The sequence below is a fragment of the Notothenia rossii genome, assembly GCF_949606895.1.
Source record: "Notothenia rossii genome assembly, chromosome: 7".
Taxonomy (NCBI): Eukaryota; Metazoa; Chordata; class Actinopteri; order Perciformes; family Nototheniidae; genus Notothenia; species Notothenia rossii.
In genome coordinates, this window is record NC_136905.1 from 75007560 (window position 1) to 75035102 (window position 27543).

Here is a 27543-nt window from a genome sequence, read left to right on the forward strand (position 1 = left end):
ATATATATATATATATATATATATGTATATATATATATACATATATATATATGGATATTTGTATCATACAACCTGTTGCAGTACTCCCCTGCCCCACAATGCATCTCGGTGGTAATGTTTTGGTGACGTCATGTGTGGTTGAGACAGAGTGGGCTGGGCTGTGGTCCTCTGCTCTCGGCTACTTGCCTCTCAAATAACACTAATACAAATATTTAAACCTAATATAGGAATACACAAAAATCCCATAATGAGTTAGAGGACTGTATGTGGTGTGTGCCAGGTAGGTGGATGTTTTTTTATCGCTCTGTTTTGAGGGTCCTCGGCTCCAAGCGGTGCCTTGTGCTCTGTAGCTAGCTTAGCTTGCGGGGCTAACAGCAGCAGCGCCGGGCAGCCGTCTGTCCGAGTGGCGCCTCAGAGTCGCCTGTGGACGGCTAATAAAACAGCTTGTTAATGGCCTGTGAGCTACAGCAAACAACCAGGCCCACGGTATGAGAGGTTGACAAAGAAGGGTTTGGTCATGTACCTATCACCAAAACTGGAGGCTGTGACATTGAAATTAAAGGTGTTATCGTTAGATGTTAGCAGGATTTGTGTTATTATGCTAGTTGTTGCTAATGCTACATTGATAGTTACCTCGCACAGGAACAGCTCCTGTAGAGCAAATATTTAAGAGCAATACGTAATAGTAAGCACATGATTATATTTGTCTATGATAAATAGATGTAACTTCTTTAATTATAAATGTTATTAAATTACATGCGGCTGTCTTTGCACTAACTGCAGTGTATTCCATCATCAGTCATGTGTTTTAAATAAAGCTTTGACAGCGACAGACAGGACTATTTGCATTCAGCCTCTATAAGTTGTTGCTTCCTTTCTGCCTGAAACCTTGGCAACGATCACAAGGAAACGTAGAGAGGCTAAATGTAATTATCCTCCTGTACTAATCTGAACTCTCTTCCTCCCTGTCAGCGCACTGAATCATGGGTCGGTGCAGAGTCCCTCTCCTCCTCCTCCACCTCCTGCTGCTCCTGCTGCAGGCCCTGCACACATCGGCTGAGGGCTCAGGTACTGTCCTCTACTGTCTGTCAACTTCATGTTTCACTGTTTATACAAGGCCTCCTTCCTTTATCTGTGGTGTCCTGGACTGTATTTTTTTTTTCTTTGGCAGAAGCATCTTCAAAATGAATGAATGAATAATTTATTGTCAATTGCCTCGATCCACCACATCAGAATCAGAATATCAGAGAATCCAGTCTAACAGAAAAACCAGGTTCACTGAGTTTTCTGAATAAGTAAAACTTAGATTGATAGTTACGTAACAGCCAAAATAAACGTATATTTTTCCTTAAAAGTGTAAATAGAATATTTTGGCTTACTGCAGCTTTAAGATACATTGCTTCAAAAGCAATGAATCTCTACTGCACAAAAGCGCTGAAAGAAAAGTGTGGCTTAACAGACAATCATACACTTAGTACATCTTGGTTAATGAATGAAATCATAATTAGGATAACTGGAGGATTTGTTATTTGATTCATTTAGTTAAAAGCTACTATAGGATACATTTTTCATGTAGTACAAGACTCCCACTCCTGAGAATCAGAATCAGAATTCCTTTATTCGTCCCACAGAGGGGACATTTACATTGATTACAGCAGAAAAGAGCCAAAGACAGCTTATTATTAACTAAGAAGCATCCATAAAAAAAAAATTAAAGATAAAAAATACACAATTTACAAAATAAACATCCTGTAGCATCTACACATCTAATCGATGCTGACCAGAGCATTGCTGCTTGTCTGTCTTTTAGTTCATAGCTATTTTGTTCGATGAAAGTCTTTCTCTTGTCTTGCTGCCATACTTACGTTAACACTTTTATATATGTTCTCCAAATCAGCCCGACTACATGCTGAACTCATGTCCTCTCTTCCACAGATGGACAGTTGACGTGTCTGTTTGACTGCCCAAAATGCCCCCAGGCCACCCAGTGCCCCGGTACCCGCTGCTTCTCCTCCATAAACCTCGACAGCCGCGGGGTGGTGTTTAAGCACGGCTGCCTGGTGGGGCTGGATAACATCCATCTGCAGTGCTCCACAGCTCCATCCTTCAGACAAGCCATCTTCTGCTGCTCCCAGGACATGTGCAACGACAACAACACCAGGAGTCTGCTGAGGTCTTTGCTGCCAACAGGTTGATATAAGATCATACCATGCTTCCTTTTAGCACATCAATGAATTGTCAACTTATCATCTTTCCTTATTTCCCCCTTTGTCCACAGCCCCAGAAGGGGAGCCTGTTCGGTACCGCGTGGAGACGTTGGCTCTCTTTGTGCTCGGTCCGGTGGTGGTGCTGGCTCTGCTGTCTGTGGTGTCAGTTCTGGCCTGCAGGAGGCTCCACCACGGCCGTCTGCAGAGGATGCAGGAGTTCGACAATGAGCAGGGAGCCATAGACGGCCTCATCACCTCCAATGTGGGAGACAGCACTTTAGCGGTAAGATAAAGACAGGTTCTTGTTGATCCAATTAAAAGAGTTTCACTACTAAGTCAAGAGAGGTTCCCTTTAACTCCTAGTTTTAACAGAAATGATGTTATGTTTCTTCTAAAGATGATGACATAAGGATCTAATGTGGTATCTGTGTTTCTTCAGGACCTGTTGGATCACTCGTGCACATCGGGCAGCGGGTCGGGTCTCCCCTTCCTCGTGCAGAGGACCGTGGCCCGGCAGATCAGCCTGATGGAGTGTGTCGGTACGTTTACCACGCTGCAGAGCACACTCATCTGCAGGGTGGATTCAGGTCTCTGACTGACAAACTGATTTAATCAGATTGGGCCTTGCGGGGTAAATTGCTTTGATTTCCCCCTTTTTCTTTATTTGGTATTTCTCACATCCCCTGTTACATCAAAACTATTTTAACATAGGTGGACATTTTCATATAAAAATAAAGATAGATTATATATAAATTAATCTCACACCTCAACTGCAACTCACTCAAATATATAGAAAAACTGTCCTGTTTATTGACTCTATGCTTTAAAGTAATTTAAACCAAAACTGACAAAATATTTATACAAAACTAATTTATACAAAAACCGACAAGTCGCACAGATTATTCAACATGCACATTGTCAGTAATTCGTGCCTCAGCTCAGCTTCAGGTTGCAGGAGATATGATCAGTGTTTCGGATGACTGTACATAGTTATTCTAGGATCAAACCCGTATGAAGATACAGATCTGACAGTGATGTCAAACAGATGATGCAAGGGCAACAATGATAGGTCACACATATTTGTATTATCTGGAACAACTGTATAAACACCGGTCATGTGTTCCTTTGTTTTTGCATTCTTTGTGTACACTGTATATAAAGGTTGTGTCCCCTGTATTCAATGATGATACTTGTATTAAGGTTGGTGATTTAAGAGTTATTCATGGCAGCTCTGGCACATTTCCTTTTGAACACTCAAATGAAAGTATGTAGGTCACATGCTTTGAGTCGTTGTTGTGTGGCACACTGAACAGATGGACCAGTTTGGAATTTGAAAAATGTGGCTGTGTGCTGTTGATGTGGAAATATCAGATGTGTTCAGTCAGCTGCAGTGTCAATGTAGCCAAAACAAATCTGAATGCACACTCTGAAATGTTCCTCCTCCCTCTTTTCTTCCAGGCAAAGGGAGGTACGGGGAGGTGTGGCGGGGCCAGTGGCAGGGCGAGAACGTGGCTGTAAAAATCTTCTCCTCCAGGGATGAGAAGTCTTGGTTCAGGGAGACGGAGATCTACAACACTGTGCTGCTAAGACATGAAAACATACTGGGTGAGTCTGCTTCACACTAAACTCTTAGATCTTGTTAGACCAGTTGTTTTCCAAGGTGTGAACAATTAAACAAGCAAAAACATGTTTCTGGTTTTAAAAGATACGATTTTCCACATGTCTCGACTGGAACTCAATTTCATTTCTAATTGGAGCCAATAAACACATCCGCTTTTTAAAAAGAAATCTCTCCATATGTCCCCTAGCATTACCAATAGAGTAAAAAGAGGTAGAGTTATGTGTTGCGTATCATTTTCACCATGATGAAATACCTGCCAACAAATGTTTAGCTCATATTGCCTTCCCCAGCTCTGCTGCATTCATTCCTTTCAGAGTGTATTGTTTTAATATTGTTTCCAAGAATACAGTTTATAATACAATTTCCTTGTTGTAGATACATCTCAAATCCCTTCAATGTCCTTTTGTCTTAACAACTTCATCTTTGAAACAGTGACACATTCTGTGGAGGTGAACACATTCAAAAGCGTATCATATCATGCAGTCCAGCATCATCACACTGATAGGTACCAAGATTGACATAACAGCAAATACAAATAGAACACATTTTGATGAGTCTGTCTCTTCTCCCAGGCTTCATGGCGTCCGACATGACGTCTCGCAACTCCAGCACCCAGCTGTGGCTCATCACCCATTACCATGAGAACGGCTCACTTTATGACTACCTGCAACGAGTTGCCGTGGAGACGTCAGAGGGCTTAGCGATGGCTGCGTCGATAGCCGGCGGCCTGGTGCACCTGCACACGGAGATCTTCGGCACAGAGGGGAAACCGGCCATCGCACACAGAGACCTGAAGAGCAAAAACATCTTAGTCACAAAGGAGCTGCGCTGCTGCATCGCAGACCTCGGTCAGTCCGTCAGACAGGACCTTACTTTTATTTCTAACATTGTTATTCTGGTAGTCTCTGGGATTTCAGTCCCTTCCTGTTGGAGCTCTTTGTCTAGTACTTTATGCATCAGACTAACAATGGGACTTGTCTCTGTATGCTACATGTTTAAGTAGCATTAACAGATGAATTGATTACAAACATATATAATACATTCCCACACACATTTGACAGAGTTGACATCGATGTCATAGTACAGTAATTCATAAAAGTGTCATGGTAAAGTGTTTTTAAAAAACATAATTGTAAATAATGCATCTATTTCTTTTGAGCATGTTTGGAAACCAGCATTGTGTTTTTAGGGTTGTAGTCTGTCGGTCGTTTTCAAAGCATCTCTGTATGTCCACCTTTTCAGCTGGTGTGTATCCATGCCAGAACTTCTAAATGTGCCCAGATTGTTTCTAAGGTTGACTAAAGTGCTGTGTGCAACTGGCTGTTGCAGGGCTGGCTGTGACCCACTCGCAGGCAGACAACCAGCTGGATGTGGGCAACAACCCCAAGGTGGGCACCAAGCGCTACATGGCCCCCGAGGTTCTGGACGAGAGCATTCAGATCGACTGCTTCGACGCCTATAAGAGAGTGGACATCTGGGCCTTTGGGCTGGTGCTGTGGGAGATAGCAAGACGCACATACAGCAATGGTGAGTCATTCTGTGCATTTTGAGGACTGTGACTTAATAAACATGTATTTGCATACCAGCATCAGGCTCGGCTGTTCAGAGATACCTCATTTATTCTCTTTACTTTAACTCATTTCTATAATGTTCATGTGACCCCTCAGGTATTGTTGAGGAGTACAAGCCTCCGTTCTACGATCTGGTGCCAAATGACCCCAGCTTCGAGGACATGAGGAAGGTGGTGTGTGTGGAGCAGCAGAGGCCTTTCATTCCTAACCGCTGGTTCTCTGACCCTGTAAGTATGACATTTTTGAAATTTGAATACCATACTATCCTATTACCATCTGACATATTATATACCATAATAAGGCCTTCTTATTACTTGTTAATGTCCATGACATAGATGATATGTTTTATGACATACTACAATGATCATTTAGTAATCTTTTTTTATGACATACTATATATTGACATTTCTTTATGACATACTGTACTTTGACTTTTTAATGACATACTCCAAAATTATATTAAACAAACTATAACATCTAAATGTAATATTATATTAACACAAGCCATAAACCTTAAGAAACATGACTGGTCCCTCACATCAGTGTACTGCAGGTGAGATAACCAGACCCCGTTAATACCCAGAATGCTCTTCAAAAATCTAAAAGCTGCTGTCACCAGTAGTTACCAGAGTTTCCTCTCAATGTGTATCTCTGCATGACATCCTTAAATATCCCCATCATCTTCATTTTATTCTTATTCTTTATTAGGATCCCCGTTAGCACTAGCATGAGCATTGGCTATTCTTCCTGGGGTCTTCACACACACAGAAAACATAAAGAACACAACTCATTTCATGCAATTTACAGTGCTATATGAAGTGAAAACTAAAATGGTTGTCCAATTTTAGCCATCATAAGGCCAAACAAAAAAATACAAATAATTGTACATACAGGGTATATGCAGGAATCCTGAAATCAAATGTAATACCTTTTTTAAGACCTTTTTTAAGACCCTTTCCATACATTTTAAGACCTCATCGCCTTAATTATACGGATATGAATATATATATATATTTTTGGGATCGGATTACATATTATCAAATGGAATAATTCAATGTATACGACAGTGCCATAGCTAAATGTGTTAGGTCTAAAGGTGTGTTTTGCTCCGCTCACCGGTCCCTCACAGCGGGTCTGTCTGTCAGATCTAGCTAGTTCTAGCTAACGATATGGCTGCTGCCCCTCCCTACACGCAGATCACGCAGACTCAAACCTCATCTTATGCCCAAATTCCAGCTGAGAGGCAAGGCAAGGCAAGTTTAATTATATAGCACTTTTCAACACAAGGCAATTCAAAGTGCTTTACAAAAAATGAAAGACATTAAGAAAATGGCATTTAAAATCAGTCATTAAAAAGAAAAGTTAATCAAATAAACACTAAAAGAAAAAATACATGGATAAAAGTTACAGTGCAGTCTAAGATAGGAATAGTTCAATTAAAAGCAGCGACAAAAAGAAAAGTCTTCAACCTGGATTTAAAAGTAGTCAGAGTTGCAGCGGACCTGCAGGTTTCTGGGAGTTTGTTCCAGATATTTGGAGCATAATAACTGAACGCTGCTTTACCATGTTTAGTTTTGACTCTGGGGACAGAAAGCTGACCAGTCCCTGAAGACCTGAGAGATCTGGATGGTTCATCATTTAGCAGGAGGTCAGACATGTATTTTGGGCCTAAACCATTCAGTGCTTTATAAACAGCAGCAGTATTTTGAAATCTATTCTTTGACGGACAGGAAGCCAGTGTAAATACTTCAGAACAGGACTGATGTGATCCACTTTCTTAGTGTTAGTGAGGACTCAAGCAGCAGCGTTCTGAATCAGCTGCAGCTTTCTAATAGATTTGTTAGTGAGACCTGTGAAGACACCATTGCAGTAGTCCAGTCTATTGAAGATAAAAGCATGGACAAGTTTTTCCAAATCCTGCTGTGACATCAGTCTTTTAATCCTATGTTCTTTAGGTGATAGTAAGCTGATTTAGTAACTGTTTTAATGTGACTATTGAAACTCAGGTCAGAATCCATGACTACACCTAGATTTCTGGCTTTATCTGTTGTTTTGAACATTGTAGACCGAAGCTCAGCGCTAACTTTTATACTGTACGTTCTGCCTTGGCTCCAAAAACCATTACCTCAGTTTTATCTTTGTTTAATTGGAGAAAGTTCTGACACATCCAGTCATTGATTTGTTCAATGCACTTACTTAGTGTTTGAATTGGAGCATAGTCTCCTGGTGAAATTGTTACGTACATTTGTGTGTCATCTGCATAGCTATGGTAACTTATTTTGTTGTTCTTCATTATCTGAGCCAGTGGTAGCATGTAGACGTTAAAGAGAAGAGGCCCCAAGATGGAGCCTTGAGGTACCCCTCATGTCATATTTGTCAACTCAGATGTGTATTTACCTATAGAAACAAAGTTGTTTCTGTCCTTTAAGTTTAAGGGGCGGAGGTTCTTCTCTACAGCTGGCCTGATTGTGAATCGCCTCCGCACCCGCCTCTCCCCTGAGCATGTAGACATGCTCATATTCTTAAACAAGAATGAGTATTGAATAGCTCCATTCTGTGCATATAGGCCCTGTTATGGGTTGTTGATCTCTGTTGTAATAGGGTTACGTTATTATAACCCCTTATGTTGTTTGTGTATGATCTCTTTTTCATTTAAAAAACAAGTTATGTTTTAAGCATGAAATCTGTGGGCCTATAGCGGTCAACTGTTCAAACTGTGATCACCACAAATTCGACTTGGTTTCTATACTTATTTGGACATGTATTTTTATTTTTTTGTAAAATTCCCACATTCTTTTTTTTTTTATAGGACATGTACATTTCGGCTAATTGGTTAACCGTTTTTTTGGGGGTCGAATATACATTTGCTTTCAAATTCCCATCCCTACTACACACCTACGCAATGATTACATTCAGGAAGACTTTAGAATACAACACCTTTGGACAATTTATATACTTATTGAAAACAAACTACAAAATTCTTAATGTCTATTAAATACTTTTTAATAGCCTTAATTTTCGCCTAATTGATTTATCAACTTTTAATACTTTTTAAGACCCCGCGGACACCCTGACATAATAATACAGACACAGGCACAGTTCAATTTTACTAGAGATAATTTTTTTGCAACCTTTTGAAATGTACTTGAGAATGTTCCTGAATGATATGGACCGGTAAAGAATTCCAGCTGATCATGGCTCTGTACATGAGTGTTTTCTGTCCCATATTTGATTTAGATTTGGGGAATAGGAACCTTCCTTCTATTGCATGTCGTGTTTGATAGTCGTCTTTTCTCCCCTCTCTCAGACTCTCTCTGCTCTGGTGAAACTGATGAAGGAGTGTTGGTACCAGAACCCCTCTGCACGGCTCACAGCGCTGCGCATCAAGAAGACCCTGGACAAGATCCACAGCTCTCTGGAGAAGGGCAAGGAGTCGTGAGGGGGGGGGGGGAAGCATCATAAGGAAGCTGCCTGATCTCACCGGCCGGCTCAGAGAAGAGCCCCGTGTTTGTGAAAGGAAAAAGGACGATAAAGGGGGGTCAGAGGAAAGAGTTATTCAGGTGTCCCCCAGCCTCACCCTTCTCTGTGGTTGACACCCCTCTCTCTGACGAGCTCACAGACGTTTGGACCGGCTCTGTCTGAACACGCCAGCCTTTGTTACAGGACACACACACCTTGTGTTCGCACTGACCTGAACTACAGACTGTTACTGAGTGTGAAGAACATGGATGGCCTATTGTAGTACTCCATCCCAATGCTTTAATGCCCGCGTAAGACTGCTCTCTCACACACACACACACACACACACACACACACACACACACACACACACACACACACACACACACACACACACAGTATGCAGTGTGTCTACATACAATTCAATTTCTGATCCCAAGAAAGTGTTTCTTGGTCTGTGTTCGTGGCATTCTGCTCAGAAGTGTTTCACTCATTTAGCTTTACCAAAACATGCCAACTATTGCCACAAAGACAGATATGTTCACTTACAAGAGGAAAAGAGCCAATGGAACTACATTTGTTTGTTTTGAACTTTTTTTTAAATGCTATGATATTTATTAAACTCCAAGGCTACCACACTACTGAGGACATGTAAGACTGATGGTAGGTGAAACTGACTTTATACATATATAGGCATTTACTCTACTGGACTCTGTACACATACTGTCATTATTGGAACTAGAACTAGTAAGAAATTATTTGTTGAGAAATGGAGGGGGAAAAGTAGGAAATTGTTTATTGCTTGTTTGTTGTATTTTTAAGGAATAGGATACGGTATTACAGATACTTGATTACCCTCATGGTCCCAGGAATAGATAAACAGGAAGTACCTGCCAATTTAATACTAGGGCTGCATCTCACTTCAGTTAAATTAAATCCTTGCGTCCCTCACTTGCGTCATTTCCCTGCGTTTAGTCCCTCCCACCAGGGAAGCATGGAGAGACGCAAGGAAACCACGAGAAGCTGGGAAACGTGAAGCGACGTTCGTTTGTGATGACGCCGCACAGCTGATCGTCTCACATCAGCCTGATCAGTGCATGCGCTGCATCGTCCAATCAGTGAGCGATACACAGTAAGGGGGCGGGGCGAGTGTCTGAGGATTTCACCGGAGGATGGTCTGGTAGTTCCTCGATTATCGCTCCTCCGTTATCGGCTCCTCGATCCTCTGCAAAAATAATGCCACTGGGACGCTACTCAAGATGGCGCAGACAAATCAACTTCCGGTGATACCGAGCCCGAGGAGCGAGGAAATAAAAAATAACCGAAGTGAGACGCACCCTAGGAGTATGATCCTCCCTGCAATCAAGAGGAATCCAGGAGAGCTTGTTTCGGTACAGCTGACATTTAAAAGAATATCGGAGGTGAAGTTGTTTTGTTTCAGAAAAAGAGGGCTTCCGTAACAACTCTTCTCCCATCATGCCACACAATTGCCTGAATAACAAACAAAAACAACATTTGTTCCATTTGAATTCAGAATGTATTTAAAAACAGATGACGTTGAGTCGGTGTGCGGTTACAGATCTTTGCAAAGCTGGGTTTGTTTTGAAAAAATGTTGCTTTGTCTTTTTTATATGTAATAAAACATTTACTGCACTGTTGCCTCTGATATGAGTTTATAAAAGATATACACTCAGTTGCCAGTTTAATGCAGTGTGATTCTGAAAAGTGTTTATTTTATTTCCCATTAATATCACTTAGGGTAGATTTAAAAACCTCTGAATAATTCAGTTCAACAGCACACTGCTGTTTACAAAATATCAAGGAAACTGAACATGAAGGCAGGAGTAATGGCAGGACTGTTGCATTAGACTGAAAATATAATTTGAAAAATAATGAAATGGAATAAGGAGTGGTTCACAGTCTTTCAGTGTGAGTGGCCGAGGTAGTTCTTAATGTTTAGCATTAACATCACTTGTGATATTCTAAGAGACTTCTACAGTACACATTTAACAGCTAGTTGAAGTGGATGTTAATCTGAAAGTAGTACTCTCTGCAGACAACATTGACACGACTTCCAACACCTGCATTACATGTGTGGAAAGGTATCACAAGTTAGGGCATGATCTTCCATCAAATATGGTAATAAAGTAATAGCTAAAATGCACCTCTAACCCCACAGCAGTGAGACAGTTGGGGTCATTTAAGGTCGTCTGGTAGAGTCTTGTACGGGTTGAGTATGCCCTTAGGGTCCAGCATGGCCTTGATGTTCCCCATCAGAGCCACAGCCTGGATGGGTTTACTGTAGTAGATGTAGTTCCTCTTCTTCAGGCCCAGGCCGTGCTCTGCACTGATGCTGCCGTTACAGCTGGCCGTCCACTCGTACACGAAGGGCTCGATGGCAGCCAGAAGAGCGGGGTCTTTGGCAGAAGAGGTCACATTCAAGTGGAGATTTCCATCCCCTTAAAGTACAGATGGAAAGAAATGGCGGTACAGTGAGGTGTGTCCAAAACCACCTAAATACTGCACTCAAATGCACATGTTTTCCATCATGTAGATTGAGCTGTTATAGGGCAGGGGTTCCCAAAGTGGGGGTCGCGAGATGATTACAAAATAAAAATGGAAAATAAAAAATAAAAAGTTTTATAAAAAAAAATGGATGAATTTTTTTTATAATTAAAAAAGAAAATTATTATAAATAATAACGTTTGCATAGACATTTTCAGGGGCGGACTAGCCATCTGTATAATTTTCCCGCAACGAGGCTCCCCCTTTGACAACCCCCCCCCCGTCGACAGGGGGTCGCCAGTCTCTGGCACTGTTATTTTGGGGAATTAGTTTGGGAACCAATTGTATCTCATGGTAGCAGGCCGCGGTTTCCCAATAAATATACAGACTTTTTGTATGTCTTTCCATCCTCTGGTCTTACCTACGTGTCCGTATCCCACCACACTCTTGGCTCGGTCCCCCAGATGCTCCCTCATGTCCGTCACCAGCTGGTAGATCCGCTCCACAGGAAGTGAGATGTCGTACTTGTATGTGAAGCCGTCATGAGTCAGCGCTTCCGTGACACGCTCGCGCATCGACCACAGAGCCTGAAAAGTTCATTGCACGTTGTCATTTCCATCTAAACCGAGGTTTTAAACAAAGGTGAGGATAAAGATGGGTTGACTATTGAGTCCATATAGAGATATAAACTAAACAACACTACTATACAACTGATAACTTGCTCTAATCCAAAGCTTTTTTAAATTATATTAGAAAAAAAGACATAGTATAGCTTGTTAAAAGCAGTGTGTAAAAAAAGCTGGAAGAAATACATAGTAAAGTATGTCCCCAAAAAGTTAAAGTATGTTTTGTCAAAAAAAATGTTTTAAACAACTTTGAAAACATTACATTTAGCTGATGCTTAAAGTGCAATAAACCATGATGATTCAAAGTGCTGACATATTCACTATAAACAAGCAAGACGATCGAGAGTGATAATTTAATATATTGTCAATAATAAATCACAACACTGTATTTCCCTCTTTACTTTCCAATTTGTTGTAGATTAGAGACAATACCTTTATTTTTGAGTCTTCAGTTGCCACAGTCCCATCGGTCACCAACGATGACGTCATCGCCTCCTCTAAGAAATGGTGGAGTTTCTCCCCATCATGTGTCGAGTCAGATCCAGATGTTTCAATGACAACGTAGAAAGGACAATCTGCAGGATGGAGGAAAGAGTTTCTCGTGTGTGTGTTTTTTATTGCTTTAACCACTACTACTAAGAACTAAGTGTGTATTTGTGTGTGTACCTACCAGAGATGGGATTGCGTAGTTTTAGGTGCGTATTCAGCAGCCTCATACACTCACTGTCCAGGAATTCAAAGGCTGACAGAATTTCTCCCAGCATGCCTCTGGAGAGCTGAAATGTCTTCAGCAGCTGCTCAAAGGTTTCACAGCCTAATAGAATATAATATGTTACATAATAATCTATAAACAAAACCTATGTTTGACGTTAATCAGCTACACTCTAAAACACGTTCCTACTGCACACATGCTTAGCAATTCTTTGACATTATTAATGACAAATTAAAATAATCTTACCAAGAAAAACCACATTAACAGATTTGGGTTTGCGTGGACAGAGGATGGACACTGAAGTGATGACCCCTAGTGTGCCCTCTGACCCTATGAACAGCTGTTTGAGGTCATATCCTGTGTTATCTTTCCGCAGAGTGGCTAAGCAGTCCAGCACTCTCCCATCTGCTAACACCTGTACATGAAACATACACACAAACATTAGATGAAGTATGTTATCCTTATTTAATACAATATGTGTTGGTCATTCCTTGACTCCACTCACCACTTCCAGACCCAGCACAGTCCCACGTAAGGAGCCGTATCGCAGCAGACGGAGCCCACCTGCATTCGTTGCCACGTTTCCCCCAATGTGGCAGCTTCCCTTTGCCCCCAGATCAAGAGGCATGATGTAGTCTCTGTCCTCCAGGTAAAGAGACAAGTTCTCCAAAACACAGCCTGCCTGACAGGTCAGAATGCCTGATGAAGAAGGAATAAAATACACAAAATGCTGTAAAGAAATACAACTTTTTTTGGAGGCAGGCAGCTCATTTAGAGAGTTCAGTATTTACCGGAGATGCTATCAAAGGTGAGGATGTTGTTCATAAGGGCAGTGGAGAGGATGATCTCATCGTAAACTGGTACGCTGCCCCCCACTAGCCCAGTGTTGCCTCCTTGAGGGTTCACCGCCAGATTACGACTGTTACAATACCTACAGGGAGGGAAATACATCAACTTTAACTCGCTCATAAACCGTGTTGGGCAAGTTACTTCCAAAATGTAATAAAGTACATATTACTTATTACTGTATTTTTTAAGTAATAAGTTACATTACAATATTACTGTCTCTGAAATGTAATGAGTTACACTACTTTTATATTACTTTTGATTTACTTTACCAAAATAACCTCAAAAGAATGGCTAGGTATTTTAAATGCTGAAATGTAGTTTAGTGCAGCTCATTATACATCCAGTGAAGGGCAATGCGGTATAGCATAACAACTGTGTAGGCCATTAAGGCTACTAACAACTTTTATTACACGGCTTAGTTGAATACTTGATTCTGATTGTAAATTCTTAACATGTGACAAGTTGTTAATACAGTACAGACCGCTGTCAATGACTATAATGAAGGTTGCTAAGGAGGATCAAGAAAGAGAAAGGAAAAGAGGTTAAAAGACGGAGCGCTGGACGTCAGATAGATCACCAGAAGAAGGCAGAGAGGAAGTAAACAATAACAGGAACGCGGAATGGGCTAAGTAGTTTGTTTAGTATGGCCGTGTAATAAGCGGGATAATGTGCAGCGAGGCGGTCATTATGGGGAAAAGAACACCCGACAGAAGGGTAAACATGAGGCTTACTAAAATGTGTTGTAACTGCGTTACTGAGAATTGTAACAGGTAGTATATTCCCCAAATGTCATTAGTAATGCGTGACATTACTTCGTTACAGCAAAAAGTAATACATTAATGTAAGTCTGTTACTTTTGTAATGCGTTACACCCAACACTGCTCATAAACCACTGACTTGTATTTTTCTTTCCATACACTATTTGGTCTTTACTTGAGAATTTGAGAAACTTCTTCAGTTGTTTGAGGTCTCAGCAACAATTCACTGGAGCCTGCAGACGATGTAAGAACAGGAATTAAAGATAATGACAACAAGAAAATAAATCTTGAAGTGAAATGAGGTCAATTCACTTTCACCTTTCACTGACTTGAGCCAATCCACATTACTGGACTCCAGCAGGTCCGGGTCTGTGACGGCTCGGCCTGGTAGGATCTTCCTGAAGAAGGCTAAATCTTCCTGGGTTATCCTGGAGAAAGGCAGCCGGTCTGGGGCAGCAGCAGGAGAGGGCCTGTCCGCCCCAGTGTGCAGCTTTCGACTGCAGACTGCAAACTGCCATGAAGTGGAGGGCAGGAATGGGCAGTGGAGGTCCAGAGGTGTATGTCTTCCTGTGACTGTCCATGAGAGGGGGCTTTGGGGGCTCAGATGCCTGAGAGCTGTCCGCAGCCTTAGGGATCTTTGGAAGATCCCCGCCATGACTGGAGTTAAGGTGGCAAAACAGGCTGAAGTGGGATAAATATTAAGAAAGATACTGGTTAAATGTTCACTTAAGTCGATCAAAAAACAACATGGTATAATATGTTGAAAAAACTCATTAAAATAAATATAGTATTGTATGTCGAAAATATCAGAAAAAAACAAAGTAGTATAGTATGTAAAAGTAAAAAGAAGTATAGTATTTTCAATATATTCGAAAAAACGATGTAGTATAGTATGTTGAAAAAATGATGTGTTATGTAGGATACTTGTGTACTTTGAATTGTGTTGTATTTCAATATATGCACTTAGGAAATAACAAACAGTTTGCAAACCGCTTTCCCGAGAACGGGGTATTAACATATTATGCTAACGAACAACCAGCAAACTGGCAATACTTTTCATCGCTGTTTCGGCAACAATAAAGGTTCATTTCTGGAGAGCTACACAAGCTAAACCATAACTGTCATTACAGGTAGCTTAGCTCAATTAGCACACAGTTTGACATGAATTTAGCGCGATATCTTTTTATTTACTCACCATAAACGTTCAGCTAACAACCTGCATCCCTCCGCCTCCTTCCTGTCATATCTCCGTGAGAAATATGTCACAAAGTTCAATGGCAGTGAAGTTACTTATACATGCCACAGTGTATAAACTAGCATGTTTTGCTATTGAAAGGTGAAAGGTTGTAGAGCTTGACAATGGACCAATCAGAAGCCTTCTTTGAGATTGAACCAATAGCCGTGAGCCTTTCATCGTGACTGTGCAGCCAAGGATAACTGTGCAAAACAAAGTCACTTCATGTCAGATTTGAGAGAATAGTTTATGACTTACATGTTATACCACCACAAGGGAGTATCTGTCCTCCCAACGTGCTGACTGGACTGGAAACAAAAACTATTGCTTGTTTAAATGTTGTCCTAATGTCTTGGTCTCTATTTAAGTGATCAAACATGACTGGCATGCAAATGTCTGACCAAACATGTGCTGACTAATCCCACCAATGATATGTTACTCCTGAAATGTCATCCGGTTACATCCTGCAACATCAAATCCCAATTATGTTCTAATTTCAAGGGTATTTGTGATAAATGCTGAGATTTTGTATTATTATTTTTGACATGCATTACCTCTAACAGACAACATAGTAAACTATTAATCAAAACTACTGATATTTTGAGATGTGACGTACAATTAGGCCTACTCTTTAAAATATTAAGATATGGACATTTTCTGATAAATGCACTGTTGAGATTTTGTTATATAGACCATCACAAACTTTTTGTTCATGCACCTGCCTGAGAAACAGTAAGCAAGAGAGTATTAGCACCATTAGAATCTAAAAGCTTGGCCATCAATAGGTTAATAAACACATAGATTAAGATCACTGTAACACTCTTACTGTAAGACACTTGCATACACAAAGTGATCTACACTTTGTGTAACAGCATTTACATGTTAAGTTTTGCTGGTCTGTCTCTGCCACTATAAAATACTAGTTTGTTGCTATCTTGAATAGATTAAGATTATATTGTATTCCAGTACATCAAAGGTCCCATGTCATGGCCATTTCTAATGATCATAATTCCATTGTTGAGGTAAACTAGAATAGATTTATATTGTGCAATTTCCCAAAATCACATTGGTTTCTCATACAGCATCTCTGTAAAGTATGTGTATTCACTCTGTCCTAAACGGCTTGTTGGAGATCCTGCCCCCACCCCCCCCCCCCCCCCCCTCCCTATGAGCCCAGTGGCCGTCTGTGAGACAGCGAGACACAGCGAAACCCAGCCCGAACACACACACACCCACAGCCTGGCTGGGAGTTTGTGCGTGTGCTCACACACCGACTCACAGCCTCGCCGCGTCCCGCCGTCTCAGGGAGGAGAAATCTGCGGAGCTGCAGCTGAGAAAAGATTGAGTGTGTGTGTGTGAGGACCAATCCACGGACGTAACGTAACGGCTCCACGGATTGGTCCATTTGGGTATGGGCACGTCACTGTACCCAGGAAGAAAACAATGGAAAAAGAGAAATGTCCAACGAGGCGTTCTGGGGCAGCATAGAAAGGTTTTTCTGTGTTAAGAGTTTTACTCGCTACAGGGTGTACTTTGAGGGTTTGTGACTCTGCAGACCGTTTACATGCAGAAAAACCTTCATAACAAACAAGGGGGACGGGTAATAACCGGAAAAGCATGACATGGGACCTTTAAACCATATATTTCAGTTAATTTACACCACTTCCTAATTATATTTCAATTGTTGGATTAATAACTGCATGACATTTCTGACAGTTCTTGTACAGGAATATCTGAAATAAGTAATAGATCATACAAAATGAATACAAATGAATTTATTTAAAAGTCTGACAACATTTCTCTATCTCATGCATGTTTAAAACAAAAAGCATGCAACCACAATCTCAGCATACAGTAACAATGACTCTGTAACTTTCTGTACTTTGATCATTAAAACCAGTAATCATCCTGCGACTTCCCTGAATCCAACTTTAAGTTAACACGTGGTGAACATAACAGTCTCCAGCCCTCCAGGGAAGCCGCGTTAAGGATAACACCAGTGGAACACTATGAATCCAGTCTGGGATTAGAAACCATTTCAGGCACAGGCAATACTTTCAGGAGTGATTACAGGGAAGATCAGGCCTGAGGAGAACTGACCCAACACTAACGCTGTCTCAGTTTACTCATCCCACAGTCCCAGCTGGTTCTCTGTCTGGATGTACATTATGAAGTTATCACGCTTTCTTAAACATTAAAGCTGACATGGCTGACAGAACACACACATGGATTTAATTTACAAAAACACTATAGGAATATACATACTATTATTTTTTTATATTAGCACCTCATCTCCACATGAAGCCGATTGCATTTTTTTAAATTGAGAACACAGTTGTAGCTTCAGGAGCTTTTATAAAAACCTTTGTTACTCCTTCTGACCTTGGCAGTATTGGTTCACTGTAGTAGCAGCCCATTGATTCAAAGATTTCATCAATCTTGTAAGAAAAGATCTCATATTACAGTTATGCTTTTCTTATATTTCCACGTCTGTTCTGCACAAACGATCCCCGTCCTCAGGGACATTTCCAGCAGGACTTCTGAATCTACGTTTAGCCGTGAAGGCCGCAGACCTCAGTCCTCTGCTTCAGCTCAGCGTGGTGAACCCGTCAGGATGATTGTTGTTCTCTCTGGAGTTCACCGGTCCAACAGTCAGAGCTGCTGCTGGTCGTACTCTGATATGAGCTTCTTGATGTGGGCCAGTTTGTTGTGTAGATATTCACAGCGAGTCTTGTCCTTGTTGTAGTTAGGGTTGGACTAAAAGGGAGATAAATAATAAAGGAAAATGCGTAAGTATTTAACGATGAAAAAGAGGAGTGGAGTTCCTCAATGCAGCAAGATAGGGAAGATATAGCTGCTTTGAAAAATGTGTTACCTTTTTAATTTTGCGATACTCCTGAAGAATTTGATTGCGAACCGTCTGCAAGAGGAACATAAAATGAATTAGGCCTTAACATAAATCAATACATTTGTTTATGTTATACAGCATTCACAAAAATATGAATATGATGGAAAACAAAACCTAAATCATCTCTACAATAATTTCAAACCATTTAGTTCTGCGAAAAAAGTGGCTTCACATATTAATTAAATGAGGTTGGAAATTCAATAATAACATTTGATAAATGTGAGAACAACACAGGAACACTTCAGGGTGTGATGTGCTCTCTGCAACAGAGATGATCAATGATCATTTTTATGAGATGAAGATTCGAACATGGAGAATATGCTTGCAAGTAATAAGAGTTTTTCTCAAACTAAATTTGAAGCATGTAAACGCACTATCATTTGACAGAGATCATAACATTAAGAGCTGCATTTCTTGTTGTTTTTTACCTTGTATTTGTGCGTTCCGTGGTGTAGCTCTTTGAGCTGCGCGTCCAGCTCCATGAACTGCCGTGTCACTCCGTCAATACGAGCGTGGAGATCTCTGTACTCGCTGTACTCCGTGTTGAAGTCCTTCTTGTAGCTCTGTCTGCTGTCATGGCTGCAAATGGCTGTGTACGTCCTGTGCAGAGAACACAAAAGAGCGGGGATCAGACCAGTACAGTACCCACCTACAGAACACTGTGCCTCAAGTCTGATTTGAACTGCTAAACAATGTTGGTAATGAGATCATGGACAGAAAATCTCCTATGCAACACTGATCAACTACCTTTTTGATCTAGAAATGGTTTATTTGATCAATTTGTTAAAGTAAAAGGTTTGTGTCTTGTTTGTGTACTTACAGTAAATAGTCTTCTGCGTCATTGTCTTCTTGAAGCACACTAGATTGAAACAAAATGTCGCTGGGCTCTGAAAGAAAATGAAACAATGTCAAACATTGTGAAAATATGAAACAATTGACACTTAAAGTCTTTGTCTGATATTTTGTTGTTGTTTGAAATGTCACTATTAATCCCGTGGCTCACTTGGGAGAAGAAAATAAAAAGGGAGCGGGACAGGAATATAACAATAGAGAGGCGAAGTCCCTCCCCTTCAGTAGGGACCTCTACGGGACATTATTTCGGAAAAATTATGTATTGAAGTCAATGGGGAGAGAAAGATTATCTTTCGATCCCGTTTGAATTGTGCCACAAACTACACAAATGATTTTTGTCAATTTAAAAGATAATTTTGCAAGTCGAAACAATTCAAATGTGTCGTAAAACTGTGAAGTAACCCTTTTTTTGTGTGAAACCGCTCAATGAACTACATGTCCCGTCTCGCACCACACACCAAGATGGCGTCACATTAGCACATTTCACTTCTTTCTTTCAGAATGAGGCGAAAAGTATTAAAAGAGGTGAAAATCATTCCAAGTCTGGGCATGTTGAGAGCTGTACACACACACAAGGGGAGTTAGTCGGTTCCGCAAGAGCCAGCATGCGGGACCGGGATTCTGGGATTTGTAGTCTTTCTAGTTGCGTATTTTTCATAGTCTTATATTTCAGCAGTTTTACGACAAACTGTGACTTTTTTGACATGGAAATTATTTCTTAAGATTGACAAACATCATGTGTGTAATTCGTGGCACAATTCAAACGGGATCGAAAGATACGTTTTCTCTCCCCATTTACTTCAATTCATAATTTTCACGAAATAAGGTCCCATGGGTCGGAAGTAGATGGGCGGGACTTCGCCTCTCCATAGGGCAGTTTGAATATGCAGTTCTAATGTGACTAAAGGGGACAGAAACACAAGTCATTCTTCCAGTATTGGGACGGGATAGGAATAAGGTTTTTGCTCCGTCATGGGACTGGGACTGGAATTATTTTGTAGCAGCGTGATGGGACAGGAGTATAAATCCTCTACTAGTCGACAGCTAACAGCACTCACTTATGCGGTCCATGGACACTTTATCGTTTGGATCCTCTGAGCTGTGATCCTTCTTCCTTCTCTTCTTGTCCCTCGTCTTCTCCTTCTCCTTGACAAACAAACAAAAGCCTCCAATTACTAACGGATCACGTGAAACAGAAAAGCCATAAACTAAATACAAAGTGGTTTCCTAACCTGATCGCTGTGCTTGTGTTTGCTCTTCTTCCTTTTGATGGTGCGTCTGTGCAGATCAGTTACCGTCAGAGGAGAGGGAGGGAGATCAGAGTTGGGTGGAGGGGAGTCTGCTGTGACTTTGGGTTCCTCCTGAAGAACCAGAGTTGGTTCTAGCCTCTCGGCCACTTCCCGCTGACAGGCTGCTGACAGAGAGTCTGAGAGCTTTCGAGAATCAAGAGAGTTCCTTTGCCCGCCATTCCCTGTCGCTTCTGTGACGTCTTTAAAAGCTGCTTGTTCTGACCGCCTCGCTCTTGACTTGACATCAGCTGTTTTGCAGGACAAGCGGGATATCCTGGGCTTCTTATTGGCCAAAGGGTCGGTGTATTCCTCTGGCAGGGAGGGTTTTGGGCGGCGCGCCGGGGAGGAGTTGGGGGTATCTCTGAGTGGACTGACCTGGGCCTCTGGGACGGAGAGGAGGTTCTGTTGTGGCTGAAATAGTCTCCTGCACAGAAATATAGAAGATGATAAATAAAGACAATAGACTACTTAAGACTACTATCATTTAGATTTTTGTATGGCATATTTAGTCAACTGCAAAAACACAGTATATACATATTAGGTCAAATTATAACTTGTATCTTAATTCATGACATCTGTTTGATTGACATTGTGATATGGCCCTAGCCTGAACACTCTGTAGTCAGTGCTCTCCGTCGTTGTGGGGCAGTATGATCCTCACAGTTCTTGATATGCTGCTACGATCTGAACATGGTGGTGTTACCTGACAAGGATTCGTTTCAGCAGCTGCTGGTCTCCTGAGGTGTAGCCTGGCCAGTCCTTGTGCAGTTCCTTATACACAGCGTCCTTCAGGACAAATGTCTTGTCTCTAATGTTCAGCTGACCAACCTGCGTACACAGAAACACAAGAATAAACCCAGTGAGAAAACACGTACTTTTCTTGATCCGTTTAAATTGTTTTCACGGTGACAGTGTTTGATCCGCATAATGTAGAGGATGTGGTGGTCACAGTTCTGTTATCTAACTGCTATACTTGATTTAGACCTCTATCTAGCTAAAGGAATACATTACCTCCATCAGCACAGAGTCCATCATGTCTTTGTCTCTGGCTGTCAGTCCGTCTCTCTGCAGCCTCAAGATGAGCTCCGGCCTCTTGAAAGGCCTCAGGGCCAGCAGATGTGTGACTCTCTCCCTGAGCGGCCTCTCCTGCACGTCACCAACACTCTTCCTGTGTGAAGCACACTTCTTCGGCTTGGACACGGCAACTTGGACACGCCTCTTAATGTTGCCGAGGAGAGACTGGGGCGACTGTTGGGGTTTGGCCAGGCTGGCCAGCGCGGGATTCGGGGCTCGCACCGTCACCTTCTTACCTGCAAAGAGAGCAGGAAATCTCACATCAAAAGCAGCTTTTTGCCATAAAAAAGCTCAAATATTCTGGTGCTTGTCTAAGGTTTAAAAAAAGTGACTAGGTTGAACATAAATCCCAGTTTTAAATGTGTGAAACCACGGCTTCAAAAGAGTGCTTTTAAAGCTACATCTGGCAGGATCAGATGCCCGAGGAAGAGAGTTTAAAAGCGGGGTTGTATCTTTCCAGGGGCGGAAATCGTGGATAAAAAGAGAAACAACCTCGTTTCAGAAAACCCACATTCGGGTTACAAGCATTCACACAAGTCTCAGTGAGCAAAAGCTGCTATCTAATTTAGGAAATAACCACACAGTAGCAAAAGCCTGTAGTGGTTGAGGAAGTGTTTTTTTGTACAAGCTTCCTCTGAATTGACAAAATCATCACATCCAGTGTGTGTATGTCTGAGTGCGTTCACTGAAACAAGATGACGGTGGCAAACATATCCCTTTAGAAGGAAGTGGTTTGGTGGCTAGAAGAAGTAAGCCACTGTGACGTGAAAAAAAACTAAATCACTGGTTTTATCATGTGGAGGTATATTTTGGTAGACAGAATAAAGCCTCTGTACGTATGTTTTTAGAAAAGTCTCAGTAAAATCATTGCATTATTTTAAATAACAATGTATACAAGGCTGTATTTTAATGTGTGTGTTATTTAGAAATGTGGCAGAAAAAAAGGACAAACAGAAAATCAACACTGACTGTTACCATGTCACTGATTACCACACATGTTTCTATGGCAACCAATGCAACGTGGCTTTTTTTCTTCTTTTTTGGCTTTTATCTGCAGCACAGTACACATTTGTCTTCGGGCCATTCTTATTCCCCAGCTGGAGTTATCTCTTGTATAACGGAGCAGATTGCACATGTGAGTGTTTCCTACCTTGGAAGCGCCCCCCCCCCTGCTTGATGACGATGGCCCCGCGGCTGCGCGTCTCCTCCTCAGCCTGAGCCATGCTCTGCCGAGCCTTATCGTACGAGTCATCTGTAGCGTTCACTGTCATCTTTTTCTGAATCACCCCGAGATATGACAGCTCCTCGTCAGCACTGAGAGGAGGGAGGACAGCGGGTAAAGACAGCGATCCGACAGAGCGTTCAGGACTCATTCTACACGTTATATATTTCAAAATGATAAATCGTTTGAGTGTGAATATGTTTGATTGATGCATCCAGTTACTCTTCCATCAGCTGGTTTTCTCTACTACAAAATACATAGCAGTTATGTGTAGTTTATTATTGTTTATCGAATGTGTCATTTTGGCAACAGCTCCGAAGCTTGCTGCCACGTTTGTGTCAGCAGTCAAACTGGAGATGCAATTAATCATTTCTAAACTTTACGCAAGTCTTGGCATTTATCAAAAACACGGCGCTGAATTTCCAGACTTCCTAGTCCTGTGCAGTCGGGACACCCAGGGTCTGACATTTAAAGAGTCTGACAGTTAGCAGCAGGGTGCCTTTCACACAGAAGGAGACATTTTATAAATATTGGAACTTATTCTGAGGCCAAGTTTAGTACAGTGAGTAAACACATAACTACACGTAGGTCTTGAATTCAATACATAACCTCCATGGAGCATAACATTATCAAGAGCATCATTGCTTTGCATTTAAATCAAAATGGTGCACCTTTCCATCCATTCAACTGATGCTAAGTATTTGTTTTGACTATATCAATGATTATTTGTTGTGTTTTACCCAGTGCGAAGCTGTTGGAAGCAGTCAAAGCTTCCATTGGGATTATCACGGGCGACGCTCGTCACGCCAAAGGTGAAGATCCTGCAGTCGTCTTTGTTCTCCGAGCAGGGGACGGAGATTCTCTGCAACATGAAAGAGACAAAAACAGACAATTAGATTCAACGTCTTTCACATCTTCCTGCCAGAGAAGAAATGATTGATTTAACAACGTCGACAGGTCAACCAGTTCATCCTACCCCTTTGCTGCCATTAAAACTGATGGTGGGACGGGAAGACCAAGCCTGAAGAAAGAGACAAATCAGTACATTTTATTCAATCACAAACGCACACGATAACACACCAGAACATTTGATGCAAAACATACGACACGGAGGATGTTTAGTGTTGTGTACTCCTTCTTCCTTCATTGTGGTTTTATTACTGCTATTGCTCAACCTGCGTACGTCTCTGACTGTAGGGCGGTGTTCTTCCTGTCTGAACATTGAGTACCAGACGACAGAGGTTGGTATAAAGGGTTTTTAAGTCCCCTCAGATGATACCAATGCAAGGCTATCTATTTCCAAAATGGTAATCTCTTCCCTTCACTGTGCAGAAGTTACTGGAACATTTTCATGAAGGCCATTCCTTGCTAAAGTGGAAGTTTAGACATTTAAGACTGTTTACAAGTATGGAAAGACACTCCTGTACATGAACTAAAAGTGGTGGCTCTAGAAGGAGCTTCATGGAATCCGATACGTTGCCTGAAGTTATAACATTTGAGTAAGTGTGCGTTGTGGCAGAACAGGGTTGTGAAGTTTGAAACAAGCTGGAGGCTAGCTGATCACGGCTACAATAGCCACAACTAGCATGTCTTACTGAACTGCATTGTGGGTAATGTAGGTGCAGTCTTGACAAGTCAAAACTAAACATCTCTGGTGAATGTTTGCTTCCTGACAAATGCAAAGCAACATTTGTGGAGTGCTCTTTCAGAAAAACCTTCAAAGAACTGTATTGACTCAGAGTGACTGAGAAAAGATACGCCTCCGTCGTTAACCTTTGTATTTTCATAAATATTGATCAAGTGTATTGACTTGATCGGTGCACTACTGAGCCTTAGCCTTACACCAATTTGCAATTCCCTAAGCACAGATACATTTATTTCATTTTTTAACCAAATCATACAATCTATTTACTCAAATGAACTCCACAAGGCACCTCTTGGGATGCCTGGAGTATCGTGTAACCTCTGCATCATGTGCCAATTAAAAAAATGCAGGTCTGATTTTATAAGAGGGCACTGGCAGAGGTTATTACGACCTGCTGCTCAAATCCAGCAGCTTGTCACATTAGAATATGGCGAACAGAGTGAAATATAACAGCCTGTCATCTCTCACAGGGGACAGTTAGCCTGCAGGAACCGGTACAAATGACGGTCCCAAAGTGACACGTCTGCGGTAAAGATGGAAACCATGCGATTGCGATGACTAGAATCTGATTAACCTTTCCAAGTGGAGGACGTGTGAGTCCACCTGTTGATGAGTGCAGACAGTGAGGTGGCTGCCAGCACTCAGTTTGGCCTGGGTGCATGTAGAGGTGTTTTTTTGTTGTTGTCTCTGTGGTCAGGCCAAGTGGGTTATGAATAGCCACACTTAAAGCTAAATAAAGAAATTAGATATATGCACAGCAACAGTATTGTATGGATGTAAAACTCAGTGTTAGGTGTTTCCCCTTCCTTCCTGTGTCATAGTATTACAAAGCATGAAAGGAGCAGTGTGGTTTTCATAATTCAACAGAATAAAAGGGTTGACGTTATTACTCAGGAGTTTCCTAATTGTGTAACAAGAATAGAGGAAGTGTGTGTGACTGTCCTTCCTGCAGTGTCTGATTCATTTATGATTAACTGGGTCATATGTTAGTATTTCAATCTGATCATCTGTTTCCCTGGGGCTACAATGAAGATAAACAGGCTGCAACTTCATTCATGTTTACAACTAAAATGGCTCCATTCCTCAAAAGCAATCAAAGCTAATTCTCCCCCCCCCCCCCCCCAACAGCCTTGTTTCCTTTTCCCCCCTACAGCCAGTTTCCTTTCTTCTCTCTAGCTCTCCCTCTTATGAACATTCATAATACTTGTATACAGCAGCTTGTAACCACTTGGCCAGCAGCTTGTTGCCACCACACTGGGGAAGCGTTTCCGCATAGCATTATGCAACATGTTATTATTTCATAGCTTTAAAAGGGGGGCATGTAGGAGACAACAGCCGACGAATTGGTGAAGTTAGGCAGGAATGAACCCACCTTCCTCGCCTTTTTTCCCTTATAACTGTTTAAGTATGTTTCCCCTTGACTAAGTGGTTACAATATTACCAGTAACTGTACATTATTCGAGGAGAAGTTAAAGAAATAACCTACCTTGCCGCTTTGAAAGGAGCAAATGGCTCTTGCCGCGCTGTCAGTGAGTTTTACATGAAAAACAGAGACGTTAGCGCCGTTGCTCAGTTTACCGCTGGATAAACCGTAACACTGGTTCTCCTTTAGAGCAGACATCCCGCCACCCACTCCCCCCTATCAGACTTATTCCGGAACAAAAAAATGCCACATAAACAAACATTGACGACAGGATACAGAGAGAAAGGGCTGAGCGGGTCCGTGTGGCTGCTCCTCTGCCGCGCGCTATTCTGGAGTAGATCGCGTTACGTCATGACGGATGAGGGGATTTCATTGGCCCAGAGACATAGATAAACCATGACGTAGGACCAACGTAACCACTTCTGCTTTATGTGCCTCCCCTCTCACTCTGCTAATTGACTTTCTTTTACTTCTCTGTCTGGTCATTCATATTTATTTATGTATTAAACAATAAAAAAAAATTATTTATTTATTAACCCCTACTCTAAACACGCGGTAATTGTCTCTCTTTCACATGAAGACAATTTATTGTTCAGGTCAATCATCTTTCTTTATGTTTGCAAAACACATAAAACAATGAAAAAGATATTTCACTGGATTTGTAATATTTTCCTCTGGGGTTCTAGATGAAAATATTGCATAGAAATACTGAAATACTGTAATACTGAAGTAAACATTGGAGCACATGATACAATCCTTTATTTTTTTTAATGATTTTTTTATTTGTTCATATTTAAATATAAATCAAATGACTGACTTTGAAAAATACTTTCAATTGCTGAAGAAACCTGTTTTCCTGGCCTCACACAAACTCAGAGTCGGTCTTTTTTGTACTCTGACCATTCTAAATGAAAGTTAATGAATTAAGTCGGATTTATTTATTAAATAAGTAGCTCAGTGCTTTACAGAGAACAAAAGACATGAAGAATGAAAAATAGACATAACAAGCACATCACATTTTCTCTTTATGCTTTTGACATTGGTGCGTATGATTTGGAAATTCATTGTGTGTGTCTCATCCGTCTCTCTCTGCCAGTGTTTGAACACAGACGGTGGGCACAAGTCAGAACGGAACTGTTCAAAGCTGACATATATCAAAGGGCCTCGGGGTCTTTGTAGCTCACAGTCTGCAACAGGTGACATTTAGGCTTAAAACCATTTATAACTTTGAACAGTGGCTGTGGGGCCCAACCTCCCCTCCACCCAGCAGGAGGGGGGGAGACGGATCAGGAGAGAGGAAGGACAGAGGGTCACAGACAGAGGGAGAAGATGAAAGTTAGTATCCTCTCACTTTATGTTCTGCAGTTTGCTGCAGGCCAGCAACATGAGGACGCTTCATACAAGAGCGGGGTTAAACCTTTTAAAGGATAACGTGAAATAATGGCACCATCTGAATAAACAATCTACTTGTTTGTAGAAGAGGAACAGATACAAAAAGCATTGAAGAGAGAGCGTTAAGGTGAGTATAACATTCACTATCCATACTGTCAATGTGTTTGCATCTTTTCAATATTGTATGCCATGTACA

General features: G+C 41.4%; 3 protein-coding genes across 5 annotated transcripts; 1 reads left to right on the forward strand and 2 right to left on the reverse strand.

Annotated features, from left to right (window-relative positions):
- The first annotated feature begins 111 nt into the window (after positions 1–111).
- acvr1l (activin A receptor, type 1 like) lies at positions 112–10511 on the forward strand. The gene is made up of 10 exons (XM_079641232.1): positions 112–280; positions 973–1068; positions 1936–2190; positions 2279–2490; positions 2647–2746; positions 3666–3812; positions 4401–4676; positions 5158–5355; positions 5496–5626; positions 8707–10511. Exons 2-10 carry the CDS (start codon positions 984–986, stop codon positions 8836–8838), a joined length of 1536 nt encoding a protein of 511 aa, XP_079497358.1. The 5' UTR covers positions 112–280; positions 973–983; the 3' UTR covers positions 8839–10511.
- d2hgdh (D-2-hydroxyglutarate dehydrogenase) lies at positions 4492–15666 on the reverse strand. Of its 3 annotated transcripts, XM_079641230.1 has the most exons (11): positions 15504–15665; positions 14627–14989; positions 14484–14541; positions 13493–13632; positions 13207–13400; positions 12948–13116; positions 12660–12803; positions 12422–12564; positions 11785–11950; positions 11024–11317; positions 4492–4618 (listed from the first exon to the last, which is right to left on the reverse strand). In XM_079641230.1, the coding sequence occupies exons 2-10, from the start codon at positions 14961–14963 to the stop codon at positions 11055–11057; spliced, it is 1614 nt and encodes a 537-aa protein (XP_079497356.1). In that variant the 5' UTR covers positions 14964–14989; positions 15504–15665; the 3' UTR covers positions 4492–4618; positions 11024–11054. The 3 variants fall into 3 exon arrangements, with proteins under 3 accessions (XP_079497356.1, XP_079497355.1, XP_079497357.1); XM_079641229.1 differs by lacking the exon at positions 4492–4618 and having other exon boundaries at positions 10570–11317; positions 15504–15664; XM_079641231.1 differs by lacking the exon at positions 4492–4618 and having other exon boundaries at positions 11158–11317; positions 11789–11950; positions 15504–15666.
- Positions 15667–17302: 1636 nt separating this feature from the next.
- Positions 17303–26302, reverse strand: LOC307013945 (RNA polymerase II elongation factor ELL-like). The gene is made up of 12 exons (XM_079641585.1): positions 26019–26302; positions 23864–23908; positions 23628–23749; positions 22816–22979; positions 21603–21901; positions 21295–21419; positions 20535–21015; positions 20361–20448; positions 19271–19337; positions 18879–19050; positions 18418–18462; positions 17303–18299 (listed from the first exon to the last, which is right to left on the reverse strand). Exons 1-12 carry the CDS (start codon positions 26151–26153, stop codon positions 18195–18197), a joined length of 1848 nt encoding a protein of 615 aa, XP_079497711.1. The 5' UTR covers positions 26154–26302; the 3' UTR covers positions 17303–18194.
- Between the last annotated feature and the right edge of the window lie 1241 nt (positions 26303–27543).